Below are 19,947 nucleotides of genomic sequence, written 5' to 3' on the forward strand. Positions count from 1 at the left end.
TTTACGGTATCAAAAATTGCTTGCAGTTCTTGGCGGAATTTCGCTATCGAAATAGCAAAGTCTACACTTCACATTCTTATGTCCGCTTAAGTGAATCTTTGTAACGATCACTGAGAAGTTTGTTCTTGTATTGGGGTATACTGTATGAGAATAGTTCTAGTCTATGTACTCGTTGTAAATGCAACGCTCAAGAACACAGGAGAAATCTATCGTCTATTCAAATCAATCGCGCCTGCAAGTCTGGAATTTGCGAAGAAAAGGGTATGGAAGACGCAGTCATGGAAAGGTACCTCATGCTTTTATCGTTGTCGAAGGGCTGATACTGCCCGAAACCAGCACATGAGACGAATGGTCCGACTCGGCCATTTCCGCCTCGACCTCTCTGGCAGCCTTCTGATTTAACCAACTGAGATAGGTCTGCCAACCGACGGCGATGACACCAGCGAAGATGCTCCGGAAAGGCGGAGACACATACATGAAGCTGAAGGCCGTGACGGCAGGCCAGAGCTTGACACTATTCGATATACTGACGGGCAGAGCTACCTTCAAGCGCTCGAATGTCTCTTCCAGGGAGGCACCAGCGAGAAGAGAATGTACACTGAAGAAGTACGTATTGAAAACGGGTGTGAAGACAGCTTGTTGTACGGAGACTTTGGTGAGGATGGAAAGGAATTTGGACTGGAAGTTGAAGTTGTTGTGGAGGAACATGAACCTAGTGAAAGTGCATCGCATCAGCAAAATGAACCCAGCGCCATCGGTAGGACAATACTTACCAGTTATAGGACGGAATAGCAGACCCCACACCAACCGTCAAATGTCGCATAGTTCTCAGAGGATCGTACCCTCCACTCGATGACGCCTTATCCTCGCCATCTCCAGCCGAGTCCGCAGACTTCTCTTCGGACGCATCCCGTGGTGTTTGCGCCGGGCTGTCGGAGGGGAACAACAACTGCGCACTCAGGTCGCCGCATAGATATACCACAATGGAGCTGACAATCTGCGTCGCATAAGGTCTCCTTTGTTGCACCCTGGCATATGATTCTGCCAATCTACCAATTGGTCCTGCCTGAATGGCCTGGAAGAACGTTCGCGAACTCGAGCGGGCGGGGGTGGAGGCGGCTGAAGGTGTGCTTGCGGGACTGGTATTAGGGGAGGATGACGATGGAGCACTCGATTGCGAAGCGTTTGCTGAAGTGCTGTTCTTCTCAGGGACAGGACTAGGTGATGCCTCGGAGGAGTGGTGCCTTAATTGTGATCGTTGTGACCGAGTTGTTCGTCTGCTCCACTGCCTCACAGTCGCCCTTCCATGATGCAAAAGATGACCCATGAGAGGCGAACGGGTAGGTAATATCACAGTCCAATCAGTATTATGTGCGACAAGTAAAAGCAATCGTAGGGCGATAAGAAAAGTTGCGCAAAAGACCGACGATAAGACGCAACTCGATGTTGTTTCGGGTCAGCAATAGAGGTCACCAGGGATCAAATTAATGGCAGGAAAACACTATGAGATTCTAAAGAATGATATGAAATAAGCGAAGGAAAAGAATTGCATCCTATATGTGAGAAAGGAATAAGATTTATTTGTCATGCATAGAATTTGAGTCAGAAATAATCGGCACCTCAGGCTAACTGCTGCCGAAAGACCGCAACTTTCCGACTCGGAGTTGTTTATCCATCTTATCGCCGAGGGTCTAACCATCCAATCAACTTCACCAAAGTATTTAATCTTCTGCGACACCTTGTGAGAAGGAGTCTATTGTGTGAGAATGAATCCAAGCAATTCAGTATGACAGACCTATCTGTCTCCCGCGTGCAATGACTTGAGCCTGCGCTGCCCGATCGCCTAACTGAACCACTTTCTTGCCATGCTTGCAAACCGCATATCTTCCACCTCAATCTCCTGATGACCGGCGTGCTTTCTGGCAGATTCGGCCACTATCATCATCAGATCAGATTATGACAATGATTACTGCATATCAGGTTGAGACCATCTCACACTTGAACTCTCTGACGAGAAAAACCTCCGCAGCCTCCTGCATCGCCTGGAAGGCGCGCTTATTGATCCTCAGATGAGGACAGCCAAGATCATAGCACACCTGTCTCACTACTCGCCGGAACAGATGCTCGCTGGTTAGAAGACTCGAGCCGAACGGGTTCCTCTCAACACCACCAATTATTCGGACTGCTATCAATCAGCTCATGTTGTGCGAATCAGTGAATCCATGGGTACTTACAGCCCTGTGGCGTCGGCAGGAGAACGTGGCGACAACGCTGACGGATCGCCAATCCGCGCCTGCCCTTGAGGCGCCGCATCCTGCGCCTATGCCAGCTTGGTGCGCTCTTCATAAGCCGTCCTGGTCTGACGCGGATTCTGGCCATGGTCGACGAGATCGGGGGTTTAGTCAAGGGTGTATGTGAAATGGCTAATATGCACAGGTGGGAATACTAGAGGGGTGAGGATGACTTAGGATGACTTAGTGAGGGCGGGTGACGAGGTATGGAGTTGTCAAGAGACAAGACAGGGGCAAAGATATTACGGAATGGTAAAATGCAAGCTTCGAGTGGAGAGCAAGTTCTGAGAGGTGGTTTACTCTAAAGCTGGAGGCAGAGAACAATGAGGTGAGTTTGATATCGATATGAGACTAAGCAAAGCAGAGGTGAGGTGAGTTCACACTACTCAGGGGTGCAGAGACGAGTCGAATTGCTATAGACTCATGAGGCCCCAATGGATAAGTGCTTAGATTCTGAAGGGCATTGTAATCTCATAGTACAAGAGCGAGGCTGAATGAAGCGTTTGGGATAGCTGACAGTCAAAGTCACACGTGGTGGGCACCTTATATCTCTACGGCCCCAATAAAACTGCAACATCCCTTTCGATACAATGTTGAATGATGGCTGGATATCGCCTACTATTATATGGTCCTTGTGGAGCCCTGTCCATAATCTTTCAAAATGTACACATCTTGGGTCATACCACTGGCTTCCTAGCAGTTGACGACAAAAACATATTAGTCGTTCCATCATTCCGCAGTTGCCAAATTCGAGGCGATATGACTTGGTGCTTTGCGTGTTATAGATAACCGTTTATGGGAGACATTGTCATAGGTCCCCAATATGTCCAATATGAGCAGAGAAACCACCGGAATCCCCTTGCCCTAGGAAGTTCTAATACGGCCAATCATCAACTAGAATGGCATGATTGAAGGAGATGCTCTTCCGGCTATCAAAATAGGTATCCACCCTTGGTTATTAAAGACGAAGGAACCAGTACTACGGGAGAAGAGTCTGTATGCAACTGGAAGGCTAGGATGTATTTTAATAATAATCAGAGCAATCGGTTCCTAGGATCTCTATACACCTGCATCAACAGAAATATATGATTGACAATTTGACGAGTTTGACATAACTTAATATTTGCCTATATAATATTCATGGCCCGGATGGTCTAGTGGTATGATTCTCGCTTTGGGTGCGAGAGGTCGCGCGTTCGACTCGCGCTTCGGGCCTTTATTTTATCTTTTTTTTTTCCTCCTTTTTTGCTTCTTTCCCTGTTCCTTCTTAGTTTCATCAAGTAAGTATTTATGTTTTTAATATTAATTCGGGACTACCAAAGGTAGAAGGTTAAAAAAACATACGATAATAGCTGTCAAGGCCTTATTATGAGGTCTGAGAGGACTTGAATGAAGTGGAAGTACTTTTATATATTAAGGCGTAGTTGTCTGGTGCAGTAAGGGATGAGAGCAAGGACAAGGGATTATCCTACAGGAAAATATACACTATTCAGTTAGTCCTTCTTTAGAGACCTTTCTTGCATCTGACATCTAATTCTATCGAGGACGAATGGAAACAGCATAGTAATATAATAGATGCTGTTATGTAGTACTTGAGATCGAAGGGCTCATCCTCTCTTCTAGTAACAACATTGTATAGCCCTCTCACTTACTTGCGTGTCACGCTTCCCCATTATGAAAACAAGCCAAGTCAAAAGGGACGATCGTGGATTAAAAAAGTACGTAGTTGAAGACGTGTAGTTGACTGTCATTTGCAGGTGGTGGATGGTGGATGAGACATGGGAGCAGGATATCTAAGATAAGTTAAACCCTTAAGACAAGGGTTCATATGCTAAGGTAATAAAACATCTCACTCCAGATGACACCTTTCAAAGACCCAAAGCAACAAATATCTTTCATCTTTTACACGGACTTTGCATGACTGAGATATCCGGCTATCTTGTGCTCTGACCTCATGACATAACCTCTACTACCGTCAACCACCTTGGATCCATGGCTTACATTTAATTATCGAACCTGCAAAAGGGGGAGATCTCCTTCCGGCCCTCCTTGTCTGAATCATTCAATGACTTGTTTCACCATAAATTATAGCTAGAACCATGGACCCCTCTGGACTTTCCTACTAATAAGCCCTAGCAAGAGTAAGACCACTGCTTTCAGAGCTATCCATAGTAGAATGCTAATATAATAGTAAGATTCTTTGCGGAGTACTATGAGTATATATAGCTATAGGGCTATTTCATACACCAGACTTGCTACAAGAAAGTTTCTGAAACTGATTAGAAGGAGGTGATGAAAAAGCATAATGCCTGTCTTTATTACCTCCACTAGTCCTGCTGAACATTCAGCTACCCAGAACCCATCCGCCTTATTTGTAAGGGTTCTAAAAATGTAGGCATTAAGGATTACAAGCTTCTTAAGGGTGCTTCTGCCCACTAGGTCCAGCACTTATTTAATAACTAGATGACTTGCTATGACCAGGGTGGCTCTCTATAGTCAAAGTTTTGTCTGATGATTGATGATAAGGCCCTCCAGTCCATCCTCTAGACACTGGAACCCTCTGAGGATAATAGCTTCTTGTTTACATTAGATGCTGGCTATATGAATCTTGTTGATCAGAGGTTTCAGGAAGGCGGAATAAGTGGCTATGAGAATTATTAAGGATTTTTGCATCTGGACATCATCAGGCTGTAGACTTTCATAAATGTCTATTAGAATATCTCTTTTAGAGAGCACTGCCTAATATACTGTGTCCTGGCCTGATTCCATGCACTGATAGGGCCCAAACGCATGTAGAGGACGAGGATGGGACGGTGGTGGCGGCGAGTGCGCTTTTGAGAAGGTCCAAAGTAATCAGGAAGAAGCCTTGTGCGATATCATAAAGGCATTATCTAGATCCCTTGTGTCTATGATCCTCATGTCTGTGCTTGGTCCAATTCAATTGGGATTTTGTAGAATCTGTTGCGGAGCTCTCTAGGATCAGAACCCAGTTGACTAGTCAGACCTTCAATATACAAGTTCCAGACCAGATCACTATTTATCTATATCAGGGGTCAGTAAACAGTCACTGGGTTCCTGGTCAAGAAAGTTAGGTGAACAAATACAATTAAAGGTACTGTGCTACGGTCGATCATGAGTCTCTTGATTTCCCGAGAGATTTTCAGAGATTCTCAGACATCTTCAACCCAGTTATATCAAGCAAGAATTGAGTGTAGGCGTATCTTTTGAATATTAACCTGTCTACTGTGTCAGAACTTAAACTTGCGTCGATGGCAATGGTTCCTCCATTCGCAGCATGTAGACCCTTGATCAGAGGCCACACCACGACCCAGGATCCATCTCATCCAGAGGGCAAGTAGGCAACAGAGGGAAAACCGCTATGTAGTAAAGGAAACAATTTGCTGTCTTGCAAGGAAAAAATGATGATGACATTGCAAGGATACTACATCTCTTTCAAGCTCCTCATGTGATTATCCGCAGTCAGTCATAACCAAACCGAATCTAACGATGGTTAGTAGGGTCCTAGCTAGGCCTATCTAGCCTAGTGGCGGGTTTTTGCGGTTAAACTTGCACCGAATCAAAATGGATCAGGTTTGGTTTGAACTCAATCACAGCAGTTCAGTTCCAAGTGGGGTTGGACACGCCCGAACTCAAACCAAATGCAACTCTAAAGAAGAATAAGATTAAGGTTAGCAACCTTATTGTTAACTGTAGAGATAACTAGGCAAGCTTTGACAGAGTTTATGTAGGTCTAAGAGGGCAGAACATGTTTATCTAGCGAGTGTAGTAATAGTAATAATACTCATGCTAATAGAGAGTGGATCCATCGCGACTAGGACATCCGCCAGAAACTTATAATCAGCAGATAAATTGTTCCTGGTAGAGAAGGCTACCACCCTATCTTTCTTCTGGAAACCAGCCTACTGTGTAATTATTATGTGACAGCATCACTGAGAGCATTCGTCTGGGCTCGCCCAAATTCATTGGGCCGGATTTTGGCTTGTTAGAGGCGGCGTCCAGCCGCTATGCCTAACCAGGCTTGATCTTGAACTTTTGAAACTTGTCCAATTTCAGCGACAGGGTTCACGGCCACTTAAACCTACGCACCGACCAAGGGCAGTTAGGTTAGAGCATAACTGTAGATCTCCCCCTCTTTCCACGCCCTCATATTCTCCACTTGAAAAATAGTCGTGGACTCGTGGTTGCCGCCCCGAGCAATCAAATGTAACCGACAACGAGCAGGTCATGACTCTGCTCCAGCGCCTTCCTAATATTTACTTACAGCCCCTGGTGTGCTTGATCGATCGCATCAAGCCCGGTTCAGATTTTGTGTACGTGGTCGATACATTAACGAGGAAGAAGCCAGCTAGATTGTCCAAAAGAAGACATATTCCTAAGCCTCGCTCACATCAACGCCCACGTAACCCAAGTGGACTTGGGAATTCTAAGCCCGCAGTAAAAGACGCGGAATTCACAGTACATGGCTTCTCACTTGGTTCCAAGACTGAGAATAGAGACTCAAACATAAAAGGCCGCAAGATCCCTCTTGATAACAAACGTCGCCCACATCGCCCACATCGCCCACATCGCCCACATCGCCCACATCCAGGATCGTTGGCCAGAGAAATCAGCGGCCAGTCTGTTCCAGAATGCCGTTTGTCATCCGTACTCTGCACCGACAGCACGCCGGCGGTTGATAGCAGGGAAGTTGGGCACTGCCCTTCATCGGCAAAAAATTTTGTTCTCGGGGGAGGATCTCCTAAGACTGATATACCTCGCGGAAATATCCTGGCTGGATCTGAGTTCATTTCTAAGCAAGGCGAAACCAAGCGCCCACAATGCTAAACCAGTTATTTATGGTTTCTAGGCGAGGATCATTTCCAAGGCCGCCTCTGATTTCCCAAAAAGCTAGGAGGCCAATGGTAAGGCAAATTCTACTACCAGAGAATTACGCTAAAAGAAATAGGCAACTACAGAATTAATTTAGATGACATCCACCCCATGTGATATTATAACAGGGATGCGGATGCCTGTAATTTCAAACATCACAGCATTGATTTGGACATTTTCAACACTTCTTAAATGTCATAATTAAGAGCAGGGTATCTCCCGGAGTGATATTTAATCTAGGCGACTGTATTATTAGACTTCATTACTTCCCTGATAAGGACGCTAGTCATCTATTTTGGAAATTTCCTATAATCATGCGCAAGGTCATTAATTTATTTTGAGGGATGATTATAGATAGCCACTAATTCGGGCACATAAACCTTCTATCACTGGTAAAATAATAGGAGCTATTTTACTGTACAGCTTCGAGATTATTTTCTCCTTAGATTCACCAGTACCAGAAATATGACTGTTTGCTGGGACTATCAGGATTAAACTTCTTTCTCACCTAGCAGATCACTCGTGACATAAACCTTCATTAAACCTCACTTTCTAAAGTACCCCGCAGGTGCACAAAACACACAGTATGAATCAGTTAGTGGGGAGTCTTACATCCACTATTCAGAGCTCATGAGGATGACTGATACCTTTAGCACGTATGGAAAGACCCAAAGTATTACCGAGTACATTGACACGATCGGGCGAAATGGTTCTTGGCGTTGGGTGGTTGCTATGACGGGACCTTCCGCGGCTTCCTTTTCCAGACTAGATGATTGTCTCCAGGACGGGGACAACCAACCAAACATTTTTGACTGACGCTCACGCTAACGCCTGTGGTGAAGGGGCTTTTATAGCACGATGCAGCTCACTGCCACCAATGAGAAATTATTTGGAGATTGACAGGCCTGCTGCCCTAATGCAATTGGCCTTTACTATCACTAGGCGCGAAACTGGCGCTGCGCCGCAACCTAGTGGACATGCTACTATCTGCCTAGATAATCCTTAGCATCCGATGGGTTCCAGCTCAGCTCGCAGGGAGGATGCCCATCTGTGGTTATATTTGCGCCACCGCTTACTTGGATAATTGGGACTTCTTATTTGAATATGCATCTGGATCTGCTGAGACGAAGGGAGTGTAGGCAGGCACTGGATCCCATCATGACGAAATTCTACCATGTTCGAAGCCAGCGCCCAAGGCTTAAGCTTGTTTTGTGCGTGGCTTTGGCTTTTTGTATTGCTTCGTTGTTCACCAGCCAATTTTCCGACTACCGTATGTTTTGTTGCTACGTCCTCATTGATCTATATTTGTAATATACTGATGAAGTCCAGACTGGGCCAGGACGCCCGAGGTACATCAAGGTAACCCTACGATAGGCAAGGTGACCATGATTTACGGGAACAATTCGATATATGAACGGGCGTTGGATACGCACAGAGAACACAGTCGGCGACTGGGTTATCCTTTATTTGTTCTTCGCACCCCAATACTTGACGGCGTCTGGAATAAGTACGCCATTCTTCTGTCAGTCTTGCTACAGGAGCTGGAGAAACCGCTCGACCGTCGATTGCAGTGGCTTTTGTGAGTTCCTAAACCCTTCCCTGCCGAGGAGTACCATACGAAAGAAATCGAGTTGGAGGCTGATGGTATATACTATGTACAGCTGGTCCGATGGCGACACCGTGTTAATGAATCCCGACATGCCATTGGAGACTTTCTTGCCTCCGCCAGAGTTCTCAGATGTCCACATGCTCTTGACAAAGGACTGGAACGGGATGAACAACGGGGTGTTTCCCATTCGTGTCCATCCCTGGGCTGTGGAATTGCTCTCTGCTGCCATTGCTTACCCCGTTGTGAGGCCGGACGTCGAGCTTTTCTGGCCTGACCAGTCAGCACTAGCCAATCTCTTGCAAGACAATGAGTACTTCTCTCGATCAGTCGTATACTGCCCGTTGCGTTGGTTCAATGCATATATGAGGCAGCCAAATGGCGAAGGGCTGAATCCCGATTCGCCAGCATATCTTCAGGTTCACCCAGGGGACCTTCTCGTTCACTTCCCGGGAACCCCGCGTGACAAGTTGACCGAGACATTGGAACCATATCTTGCCATAGCAGAAAGCCATCGGCCGGAGTGGGAGCTACCTCTCGAAAGGACAGGGTACATAGAGGAGACGAAGAGGTTCTGGGAAAGGATGCATCGCTCGTCGAGTAGTCGGTAGACACTCTTGCGGTTAGCAGACCCCAGAGGCTCCTATATAGCGCTCGCCTATAGTAGACCAAATAATTGGAGAGTCATATATGCGGATAGACAGGCCTGAATTGCTATTGCTCCTCGGACGAGCCAAGTTTCACTGAGTAACCAGTGCATAATTGTAGAAGCTTACTGCAGGGAAAGGCATCCCAATCCGCATGGGTTCTTGCGTTTAGGCACAGAGATTCTTACGCGATCGCTTGTACCATACTTCATATAAACTATTTATGCTTACAAGACAGTAATCTGGGGAAATGACGCGAAAGAATGTGCAGTGTTAATGGCTCTGCTGATTGATTGTAGCCCTTTTCTCCATTCGATAAGGAAGGGAAAAGGGCTTCCCCTCAGTTCCGCATCCATGGGGTCCTTGATTGAGCCTTGCCTGGCTGTTTTTCTACGAGGGCCACTGCGCCGCAATTTTATGGATGCCATCCTTCGTGTTTCATCGGCGTATCCGGTGGTCCACTAGTCTATTTATCCTTGTACTCTGCTCTAGCTTGCTGGGCTAAACTGCCAGGGCTGTTGGTGGGTATTCGCTCTCGGCTCTGGTTGGACTGTGCTTGGTTTAAATAAATCTAACTGGCCAACTAGACAGGCAAGCGTGTATGGGTGCCCTGTTTGCAGGCGCCAAAGCTCAAGCCCAAGAAATTGGTCAAGGCTCCCAACTCAAGAATGCGTTGATAACTGGATGGATTCATCTCTCAGGGGTAGTCTGAACATGGCATTGACGGCCCCAACCCCTGATCTGTCACGCAATCTTTCTCGCGTGCCGCCGACGGATTATTTAGTACCTAAATTGCTCGATGGAGCCGAAGATTGAGGTCCGGCAGCCGGCTACAGAAGGGCGCTTTCCTCGCACTCCTAGTCATGTTTATACTCATTCCCTTTAAGGCGAGGCAAGTCCCTTTGGCCCAACTTCACTTTTGCTGTCCCGTTGACAAGCGAAACTCGAAGTCCCAAGTCCACTTTACGACAAAATGGCTTCGCCAACACCAACGGTAACACCTCCGCCTCTAACAACCTTGCCCATGACTTCTGTATTTACGCCGCCCGCTCCTTGCTCTACCTATTGGACTTATGAGCCTTTCAGCTATAACAACGTGTATCCCAGTGGCCTATTGATGCAAAACTGCGAGAATGTAGTCAGTTCTTGTTTCCCCTCCGGATTTGCAAATTCAGGGAGACAAACTGCGACCCGCATCTATAGCCCTGGGTACTGTCCGATGGGATACACCTCTGCAGACATAGCGATTCATGGGCCAGTAACCACCGCAATATGTTGTTATTCGTACGACATCTCCAATCCCCTGAAAATAATCCTGAATATTGATTTGTACCGTCAGGGATTTTGTTTACACTACTTCGACGATGATTTATAGTGATCTTCCTCCAGCGATATACGCGGGATGTACGAGCCCGTTCCCGTCATCCAGCTCCACGATAGTCTCAGCTCGTGCGGCAGAAAACAACCAAGGAACACAGGTCCATGGGCCTATTATAATGTGGGCTCAACCAGTGACGGTCCAATTCCAGTCTTCCGATCTGTCATTGTTCGTCACCCCGACTACTATATCCATAACCTCGAAGTCTGACTCTGTTCCTGTACAAACCACAACAACCTCAACTGCTCTACCGACCGCCAATACGTCTCAGATTCCTTCTGCTACCCAAACCACGGAATCAAATCATTTTATTTCTTCAACTGGCTTATCGGCAGGAGCAAAAGCTGGAATTGGAGTAGGTGCCGGCGTCGGCGGCGTCGCTATCTTTGCCTTACTATTCTTTGTGTTTCGGTATCTACGCAAGGCAAGAAGCAAGTCGAGCAAGGGGCAATACTACCACAACACCGAAGCGCTGGGGGGCCTCGTCCCGCCGGCGGGTTCACGTTCGCGGCAAGGACCTCCATCGGAATTGGATAACGCAGAATCTAACTCCCGGAAGTATTTGCCTGAGCTTCAGGGTTGAGCTTCCTCTGTGGATTAGCGTATTTAGGTGAATGTATTGCACTTCCTTCCTTCCTTTCTTTCTTTTCCTGCCTTTTTTCTAAAACGCTATCAGTTCGTGCAAATTGCGTAATCATATGTTTGGGGTTTATTCGGTCAAATGCTGTGCAAGGTTTTGCTCTATCAACCTGCGAGAGTTTCTCACAAGCGATCGAGCAGTATTGACACACATGCTTGATCCATCAACCTGCTCCTTTCTTATACCAGATACGAATCCGCCGTCGTATAATAGATAAGCTAGGCTAATTTGGCCGTCTAATATGATTTACATCGGAACGCATCCTACATGGATGGTTGAAGTTCGCCGTCTTCTGGGGCGCGATGTGCCCTACTGCACGCAACGGGCACGATCTAAAATATTGTGAAAAAACAGGAATTTCAGGATTCTCAAAAGCAGAGGGCTCATGCCTATGCACGACGCTTTCTTCGCAATAGCAACAGTTGCTCACTCTTCGAGGCGAGTAATCAAGGATCTCTTATAGGCGTCGTTCAAGCTTCGAGTGCATTACAACTACATCCGCAGAATCGCCGCAACGATTCATTCGAACAACGGAACCATCGGACGTGGGACGGGCCGAGCCGAGGTTTCCAGTCCATGATAAGCCACGTGATACCGAAACAGAATCTTTATTGGTCTTTCATGGCCCATGCATAACTGTGTCCTTTCCGTCGTCGCCCAGACTTACTCTGTACACTATGTAGATGCTAGAATAGTTATCTCTAGGATACTCTGAATAGTATTAGATTAAAGCTTTATTAGTAACTTGTTAGATCCTAATAGAAGAAGTGGCAAATACCCACCAATCTTCTCGCCTACCATTTTCTCCTTTAATTATTCTACTCTCTCTCAGAACGAACTCCCATTCAGCTATGGCTGACCCATATCTGCAGGATGTGCGTTGGCCCATGTCCTTGAAAACCTTAAACCCTACTAGATGCTTAGGAAGAGACATCTAAAAAAAGAAATAGTTGCAAGGATTTGATAGGTCTCTTGAAATAAATGTGCTGCACTGTTCCAGTAGCCTGATTCTTATAAAGATAGTCCATATGTTCTCTAGATAGGGGAAGCATGTTTTCAGTGTGCGGCAAGCACTTTGCACCTATGCTAGTCATAAGTTGAACATGATTCAAACCAAGCACATACGACCATAGGGTGTGGAAAACAGGGCTTCCCGTCCGCTCAGCCGTACTTAAGCCACACGCCGGCCGGTTAGTAGTTGGGTGGGTGACCACCAGCGAATCCCGGCTGTTGTATGTTTTTGCTCATCTATTCTTTTTCATTTACTGATAAATCTACCACCTTCACATTCATTGCTAATGAGAGTGAAATGAAGCGTTCTCTGTACCATAGTTAGTCTACAGATCATGATTTAATCAGCTTTAAGCCACGATGCAAAGATTGCGCACCACTAACAGTGTTCCCTCGCCTGTAGCGTGTGACGACTTCTGCATGAGATGCAGTATGTCACAATGTGGCTTTCTGGCTTTGCGGGCGAGGCTGAGTTGATCATGTCAAGGCTGCCTAGCCGCCGTAGATTGCAGGGCCACATACTAAGAATAAGATAGCATTCCCATCCGGGGTGGAAATTCGCTGTAATTATTTATCTACCCATCTAGCCGGACTCTCAACAGCAACTAGCCCACTTGTGATTCTCGATGTATAGAAGTATAACCGCAAAACTGAGCTTCTCCGAGTAGTCCAAGATGCACCAAACTGTCCGAAAGTTCGCACATGGTGATTACACTGTCGGGTGGATATGTGCTTTGCCAGAAACCGAGTTCGTGGCCGCAGGCGCCATGCTGGACGAAGAACATCCAGTGCTTCCTGCCCTCCATTCGCAAGATTCAAATTCGTACCTCCTTGGTAGGATTGGCGATCACAATGTAGTAATTGCTTGCTTGCCTGCAGAAACGACAGGCAAAGTTTCTGCTGCTACTGTTGCCAAAGATATGCTCCGCAGCTTCCCAGCTGTCCGATTTGGTCTGATGGTTGGCATCGGTGGCGGGGCTCCATATTACGGTACGCAGGGCTATGACAACACTGAATTTGGTGAGCTGGAGGAGGAGGATTCTGAAGATGATTTGGAAGATATACGAGATATAAGACTTGGTGATGTTGTGGTAAGCCTGCATTCGAAGTCAGCAGAAGCGGTTGTGCAGTATGATTTCGGCAAGTCACTGCAGGAGAAGGAGTTTGTTCATACCGGCGGCAAACTCAACAAGCCCCCAGCAATAGTCTTGAGCGCGGTTTCTGTGCTCCAGCAACAGCATAGACGGAAAGGCTATACGACGTCTGAGCTGTTAGTAGATACATTGTCAAAGAATCCTGGTATGGCTGAAGAATTTCGGTACCCAGGTTCGGCGAAAGATCGGTTGTTCAAACCAGATATAGTTCACTTGGAGGGAAGGAAGTCATGCAAGGCTTGCTGTGGGCCCAACAATGTGAACCTTGTGAGGAGAACGGACCGACATGGAACGGCTCCCAAGATACATTATGGAACCATTGGATCAGCGGATCAAGTGATGGAGGACGCCATATTAAGAGATAAGTGGGCACAGAAAGAGAAAATCATTTGTTTTGAAATGGAGGCTGCCGGTAAGTCTTTCCCCATCTGGGTAAACTTCCATACATAACTCTTCAATCAGGGTTGATGGACGCGTTTCCCTGCCTCGTCATTCGGGGTATCTGCGACTATGCTGATTCCCATAAGAATAAGAACTGGCAGCCATATGCTGCGGCAACGGCAGCATCATATGCTAAAGAACTTCTGCTCGTTATTCCTGGGCAAGGTGTGATGGATCTATGTCCGATTAAGCAATGTACGTAGCCTTGAGGAATTGATCTTGCTCGGCATAATCTTTCGCAGAAATGTGCCGTTTTGGATGCTTGCTTATAATAAACTTAGCTCTTGGCAAAATCGAAGCGAACGTCGACAAGATGAGGTCTAAGTTAGCCAGAGAAGAAGATCATGATTTACTCAACTGGATCACGCCAGATGATTACGGCCCTCTGCAAAGCGACTATTTTCGGAGACGACAAGCTCGAACTGGCGAATGGCTACTCAACTCAATGGAGTTTCAGATGTGGCTAAAGAGAAGCCGGGAAACTTTGTTCTGCCCAGGGATTCCAGGCGCTGGGAAGACAATCTTGACGTCTGTTGTAATCAACTACCTCACTGGACGCACCTCCGAAGATCGAAGCCTCGGCGTTGCGTATGTTTACTGCAACTTCCAGCGGAAAGACGAACACACGGCCGACAGATTACTCTCAAGTTTGCTGAAACAGTTATCTGAGAGACTACCGACCATTCCAGGAGAGGTGAGCGACCTGTATAATCAGCATAAAACTGACAGAACACGGCCATCACTAGAAGAAATCTCACGTACCCTCTATTCTGTGACTGTTAAGTACTCAAGAGTATTTATCCTCGTCGACGCGCTTGATGAATGCCGAGAATCTGAGAATTACCGAAGAAGATTCTTGTCCGAGATTTTCAGCCTCCAAGCTAGATGTGGGATCAATATTTTTGCAACTTCTCGGATGAATGGCGAGATTGAGATGTTATTTGCCAACGCTATCCCCCTTGAAATCCGTGCGACAGACCACGACGTAGAGATATATCTCGATGAACGAATGCGACTCCAACAGTTGGATATTCTGGATGATGACACAAAAAACGAAATCAAGCGAACAGTGGTTGATGCAACTGGTGGAATGTACGGCGTATAACTGACCCCCAAAGCTGATAAGGATTTTGCTGAAACTGAACATCAGGTTCTTACTCGCAAAGCTGCACATAAAATCGCTCCTCTCCTTGCCAACGAAGGGTCATATCAAGGATGCCTTACGGAACCTTGCTAAAGGAGAACAGGCACTAGACAAAATTTACAACCGGACGATGGAGAGGATTGAGGATCAAGTAAGAGAAAGACGAGATCTTGCGAAACGAATCCTGTTTTGGATTTTTTATGCCAGAAGGCCACTTTCGACTGAAGAGATTCGGCATGCCCTTGCTGTTAAGATGCAGTCCGCGAAACTGGACAAAGACTACCTTCCCAGTACCAACCTCGTACGGTCTCTATGCCTTGGGCTGGTTACAATCGATGGAGAAAGCGGTATGATTCGATTGGTCCACTACACGACGCAAGAATACTTTCGGCGAACTCAGAGCCGTTGGTTTCATGATGCAGAGCTTGAAATCGTGAAAACTTGCATCACTTATCTATCTTTCAACACATTGCAGACCGGGTTCTGCTCAGATGATGCAGAATTCGAGACTCGGTTACAGTCAAACGTTCTGTATAATTACGCTGCGCGTAATTGGGGACACCATGCTCGGGAAGCTTCAATTAGGGCGCGACAGTCTAATTCAGGCCTTCTTAATGGTGCTGCCAAGGTGTCCAGCCTAGATCAGGATATGCCAACTCAAAGGGCAAGTGTGGATCTTGAAGCGTACTCAGTCCTCACGGAGATGGTGTTAGAGTTCCTTAATAGTGAGTCTAACACATCCGGCTCAAGTCAGGCAATGTTAGTAGATGAAGATTACATCGGCTTCTTCAACTACAGTCAAAATGTGCCACAGCGAATGACAAGCATGCACCTTGCAGCGTATTTTGGCCTGAGCGACATTGTACAGATGTTAATCCAGAATCAGCATTATCCAGACACTGAGGATTCTTATGAGCGCACACCACTGTCATGGGCAGCAGAGAATGGATATGAGGCAGCCGTGAAGATACTCCTTAACAGAGGTGTTGCAGTGGACTCGAGGGATCTCTTTTACCAGACGCCTCTATTATGGGCGGCACGAAATGGGCATGAAGCAGTTGTGAAAATGCTACTTGACAGAGATGCTGCAGTTAACTCAGTGGATAAATATGGCCAGACACCACTATTATGGGCGGCACGAAATGGGCATGAAGCAGTGGTGAAAATACTACTTGACAGAGGTGCTGCAGTTAACTCAGTGAATAGATATGGCCAGATACCACTGTCATGGGCGTCTCAGAATGGGTATGAGGTAGTGGTGAAAATACTACTTGACAGAGGTGCTGCAGTTGACTCAATGGATACAATTGGTGTCACCCCACTATTATACGCATCTGAGAATGGGCATGAGGCAGTTGGGAAAATGCTACTTGACAGGGGTGCTGCAGTTAACTCAGTAGATGGGTATGTACCACTATCATGGGCGGCAGAAAATGGGCATGAAGCAGTTGTGAAAATGCTACTTGACAGAGGTGCTATAGTTAACTCAGTGGATAGATATGGCCAGACACCACTGTCATGGGCATCTTGGAATGGGCATGAGGTAGTTGTCAAGGTACTGCTTGATAGAGGTGCTGAAGTCAACTCAGTGGATGAATCTGGCTATACATCACTATTACATGCATCTGAGAATGGGCATGAGGGAGTTGTGAAGACACTCCTTGAGAGAGGCGCTGCAGTGGAATCAAGAGATACTGAATATGGCTGGACACCACTGTTATGGGCAGTGAAGAATGGACATAAGGGAGTTGTGAAGGCACTCCTTGAAAGAGGCGCTTCAGTGGACTCAAGGGATAATCTTGACCGAACACCACTATCATGGGCGGCACAGAATGGGCATGAGGAAATTGTGAAGATACTCAACAGAGGAGCTGAAGCTGTGGGGATTTAGTTTGAGTAGAGAGCCCTAGGCAGTAGTAATTCAATTGATGAACGACCCCAACTTGAATTTTCAAAGTTTAATCCACAGGGAGTGGCCTTCCTTGCTGGTTCGTGGTCGTCCCAGGGGCTCTTGAACCAAGGCTTCATCTTGGCCTTGACCAGCGCCAATCCGTGCGGTATCATTAATCAGTTTTCAATGTTTCGGGTATGCCGAAGACCATATATCCCGTCGGACACCTTTGGAACCCTGGGGAACTCGGCAAGTATTTCGGTGCCATCTGCACATGGTCATCTTCGTGATGTCCGAATATCTGTGTCGGCCTGGGTTTGTTGATTCCAGAAAACGGGAGAACCTGCAAGCTCATCACCTAGCTTAGCAAATCGTAAGCTACCCTTGCTGCTGTCTGATTATCCTGCCGCAATCTCTGCGTCGGGTCCTTTTTTCCGTTTGCGTGATGAAGCCAAAGCATGGAAAGAATAATTGGCCCCATACATGATGCAATTCATACAAGGGTGCTCTCGGAGCAATTGAGCTGTGAAAAGAGTCAGTAAGCCTGAGGAACTTCTGGCATGGGTGATGGCGCGTGAAACTAGAATCCTATACCCGCTTTTTGCGACAATAACTTTCAGGCATGATGGACCCGTTTTCAGACAGCGATCCCGGTTGTTGTATGTTTTTTGTTGAAACTGCCATCTGACCTCCAATTCAGTCTTGTCTTGCCCCTGGATGTCCGCCATAAAAGCCTTGGGGACCCCGCTTCTCCAAATGTCATCCAGAACCCTTTACTCTCACTCTATTTGTGTAGCGCGCAGTTGTGAGAAGCGCTTTACTTTCAATTTATCTTCGAGCTCTGACCATGAAGGCCTAGCCGCCGTCTTTTCGCCCCTTTTTCTTTGTGGCTGGCCGAGAAGACTAAAGTGACAGGGATAACGATGCCTAGCAACATAGACCCTTGTAGCGCGGCGTTTTGCTGTACTATTATTACCGGACCGTTGGCCTCTCTTCGCGCCACTTCGAATCCTCCCATGACTTGCATGATCTCTTGTTGCACCTCAACGTGGACGGGATGTTGGCTCTCCGCAGAACCATTCTTCCGTACTTCTGTATTCTCTTCCTCCTCAACATAATTTATTTGTATTTTTACTTGCATCGGGAAAGATTCAGCTCTCCGCCTCAAGACCAGCACTCGCCCTCCCGGCTGTGGCAGCAGCTTCATCCCCTGCTGGAGGAATACAAGCCCAACTGTTCTCAACCGGTCCTGCGTGGTAGCGCGGGCACCCAACGATTTGATGCGGTAAAAGAGACCGGTCGCCCAAACTACGTCTCCAATGTTGATGAGATTTTATTACCCATGCAAGCGGCGCATGATGGCTTTCTGCATGCTATCCACAGCCTGAAGCTTGACCGTGCCTACACACCTGGAACAACCGGTATTGTCTCCTCCGCAGGCGGAACATATCTACCTACTTTCCTAGTATCTCTGCTGTTACTACGGCGAACTGGTTCGACGCTGCCAGTGGAGCTGTTTATGAAGGATCGGTCGGAGTATGAGGCCTCGATTTGCGAGACCGTTTTACCCCCACTGGGCGTAAAATGCTTGGTTCTCTCAGATATTCTTGCTGGTCAGGACAATCTGCAGAGTATGGAAAAGATCGAGGGCTTTCAGATCAAGTCGTTCGCGATGCTATTCTCCTCGTTTGAGAGCTTCCTGTGGCTGGACGCGGACTGTGTCCCTCTGTATGATCCCGCTGTAATCCTCGACTCTGAACCTTTCGAATCCACCGGCCTTGTTACATGGCCGGATTTCTGGGCTAATTCGGCTGCGCCGGTATACTTTAACATTTCTCGACAACCCGAGCCTCTCTCCACTACGCGGCAGGCTACCGAGGCTGGAATCCTTGCTGTTTCGAAAAAGACTCATTTTCCCACGTTGCTGCTCGCTGCTTATTACAACTATTATGGACCGGATTATTATTACATACTTCTTGATCAGGGTGCGCCCGGTGCGGGCGATAAAGACACCTTCCTTCATGCTGCAACTGCCCTTAACGAGACCTTTTACTCTGTCAGTGAGAAGCCGGTGGATGTTGGAAATGTCGCACCCTGGAATGCAAAGGTCGCAATCAATGCTGGATATATCCAAGCGGATCCCATTCAGGATTATAACCTGACGAGCCAACAGAAATGGAGAGTCAAGGATCCTTCAGTTGCCAAGCCACCCCGGGCCTTCTTCGTTCATGCTGGAGACCCGGAATTTAATCCAGGCAATGACCTGCTGGGCCAAAAGTTAGTAGATTCCGACGGCAACCCTACTAGACTCTGGACTCATCCCCCCGAGGCAATGGAACGTCTAGGATATGACGCCGAGAGGGCGTTCTGGGAAGCGACTGTATCGGTGGCGTGCGATATACGGCCAGCCTTTGAATCCTGGAAGTCCAAGAGTGGACTTTGTGAGCAGGTGAAGGAGCATTGGGAAGCTGTTTTTGAGAACCCAGATGTAAAAGTTCCGGTGTTTGCAGGTAGCTAATCGGTCAGCCTGGCCACTTCTTCGGGATATGAAAGGTACTTCCGCCTGAATGGACTGAGCTTAATGGCCTACGACCCTGCCTATGGGCTTGAGATTAACATGGATGTAATCTGTGCTCCGGAATTAGGGGAGGTCACCTCTGTTTTTCCAAAACCGTTTTAGCTCTTGTCCGTGGCGTGTGACTCTCTCTCTCTTCCCCCCCACCCCCCCAACCCTTTTTCTCTCTCTTTTTCTTTCTTTGTCTTCTTGTTTATTTGTGCTCACGGGGGAGGCATTTAGTCTCGCTTTGGGCGGTTCAAGTTCTGTAATTTTACATACCTGGTAACAATTGGCGGA

The 19,947-nt window shown here is 47.1% G+C and overlaps 3 protein-coding genes and 2 non-coding genes across 5 annotated transcripts; 4 read left to right on the forward strand and 1 right to left on the reverse strand.

Moving 5' to 3' along the window:
* Positions 1-291: 291 nt before the first annotated feature.
* Positions 292-2,379, reverse strand: ALT_7886 (uncharacterized protein C4G9.14; the record flags this gene model as incomplete). Its single annotated transcript, XM_089600339.1, has 5 exons — positions 292-712; positions 774-1,244; positions 1,878-1,935; positions 1,997-2,182; positions 2,235-2,379. 5 exons carry the CDS (start codon positions 2,377-2,379, stop codon positions 292-294), a joined length of 1,281 nt encoding a protein of 426 aa, XP_089455232.1.
* Positions 2,380-3,434: 1,055 nt separating this feature from the next.
* Positions 3,435-3,506, forward strand: ALT_t163. Its single transcript has one exon. It is a non-coding gene; the product is annotated as a tRNA-Pro (tRNA).
* A 5,361-nt stretch (positions 3,507-8,867) lies between these two features.
* ALT_7887 (putative alpha-1,2-galactosyltransferase C637.06) lies at positions 8,868-9,398 on the forward strand (the record flags this gene model as incomplete). Its single annotated transcript, XM_089600340.1, has 1 exon — positions 8,868-9,398. The coding sequence occupies one exon, from the start codon at positions 8,868-8,870 to the stop codon at positions 9,396-9,398; it is 531 nt and encodes a 176-aa protein (XP_089455233.1).
* A 3,177-nt stretch (positions 9,399-12,575) lies between these two features.
* On the forward strand, positions 12,576-12,691 carry ALT_r092. The gene has a single exon (XR_016293772.1). It is a non-coding gene; the product is annotated as an 8S ribosomal RNA (ribosomal RNA).
* Positions 12,692-13,137: 446 nt separating this feature from the next.
* Positions 13,138-19,611, forward strand: ALT_7888 (uncharacterized protein; the record flags this gene model as incomplete). Its single annotated transcript, XM_089600341.1, has 7 exons — positions 13,138-13,297; positions 13,343-14,029; positions 14,080-14,253; positions 14,340-14,752; positions 14,843-15,150; positions 15,209-16,292; positions 18,043-19,611. The coding sequence occupies 7 exons, from the start codon at positions 13,138-13,140 to the stop codon at positions 19,609-19,611; spliced, it is 4,395 nt and encodes a 1,464-aa protein (XP_089455234.1).
* Positions 19,612-19,947: the final 336 nt, after the last annotated feature.

The sequence above is a fragment of the Aspergillus lentulus genome, assembly GCF_001445615.1.
Source record: "Aspergillus lentulus DNA, contig: Alt16, strain: IFM 54703, whole genome shotgun sequence".
Classification (NCBI taxonomy): domain Eukaryota; kingdom Fungi; phylum Ascomycota; class Eurotiomycetes; order Eurotiales; family Aspergillaceae; genus Aspergillus; species Aspergillus lentulus.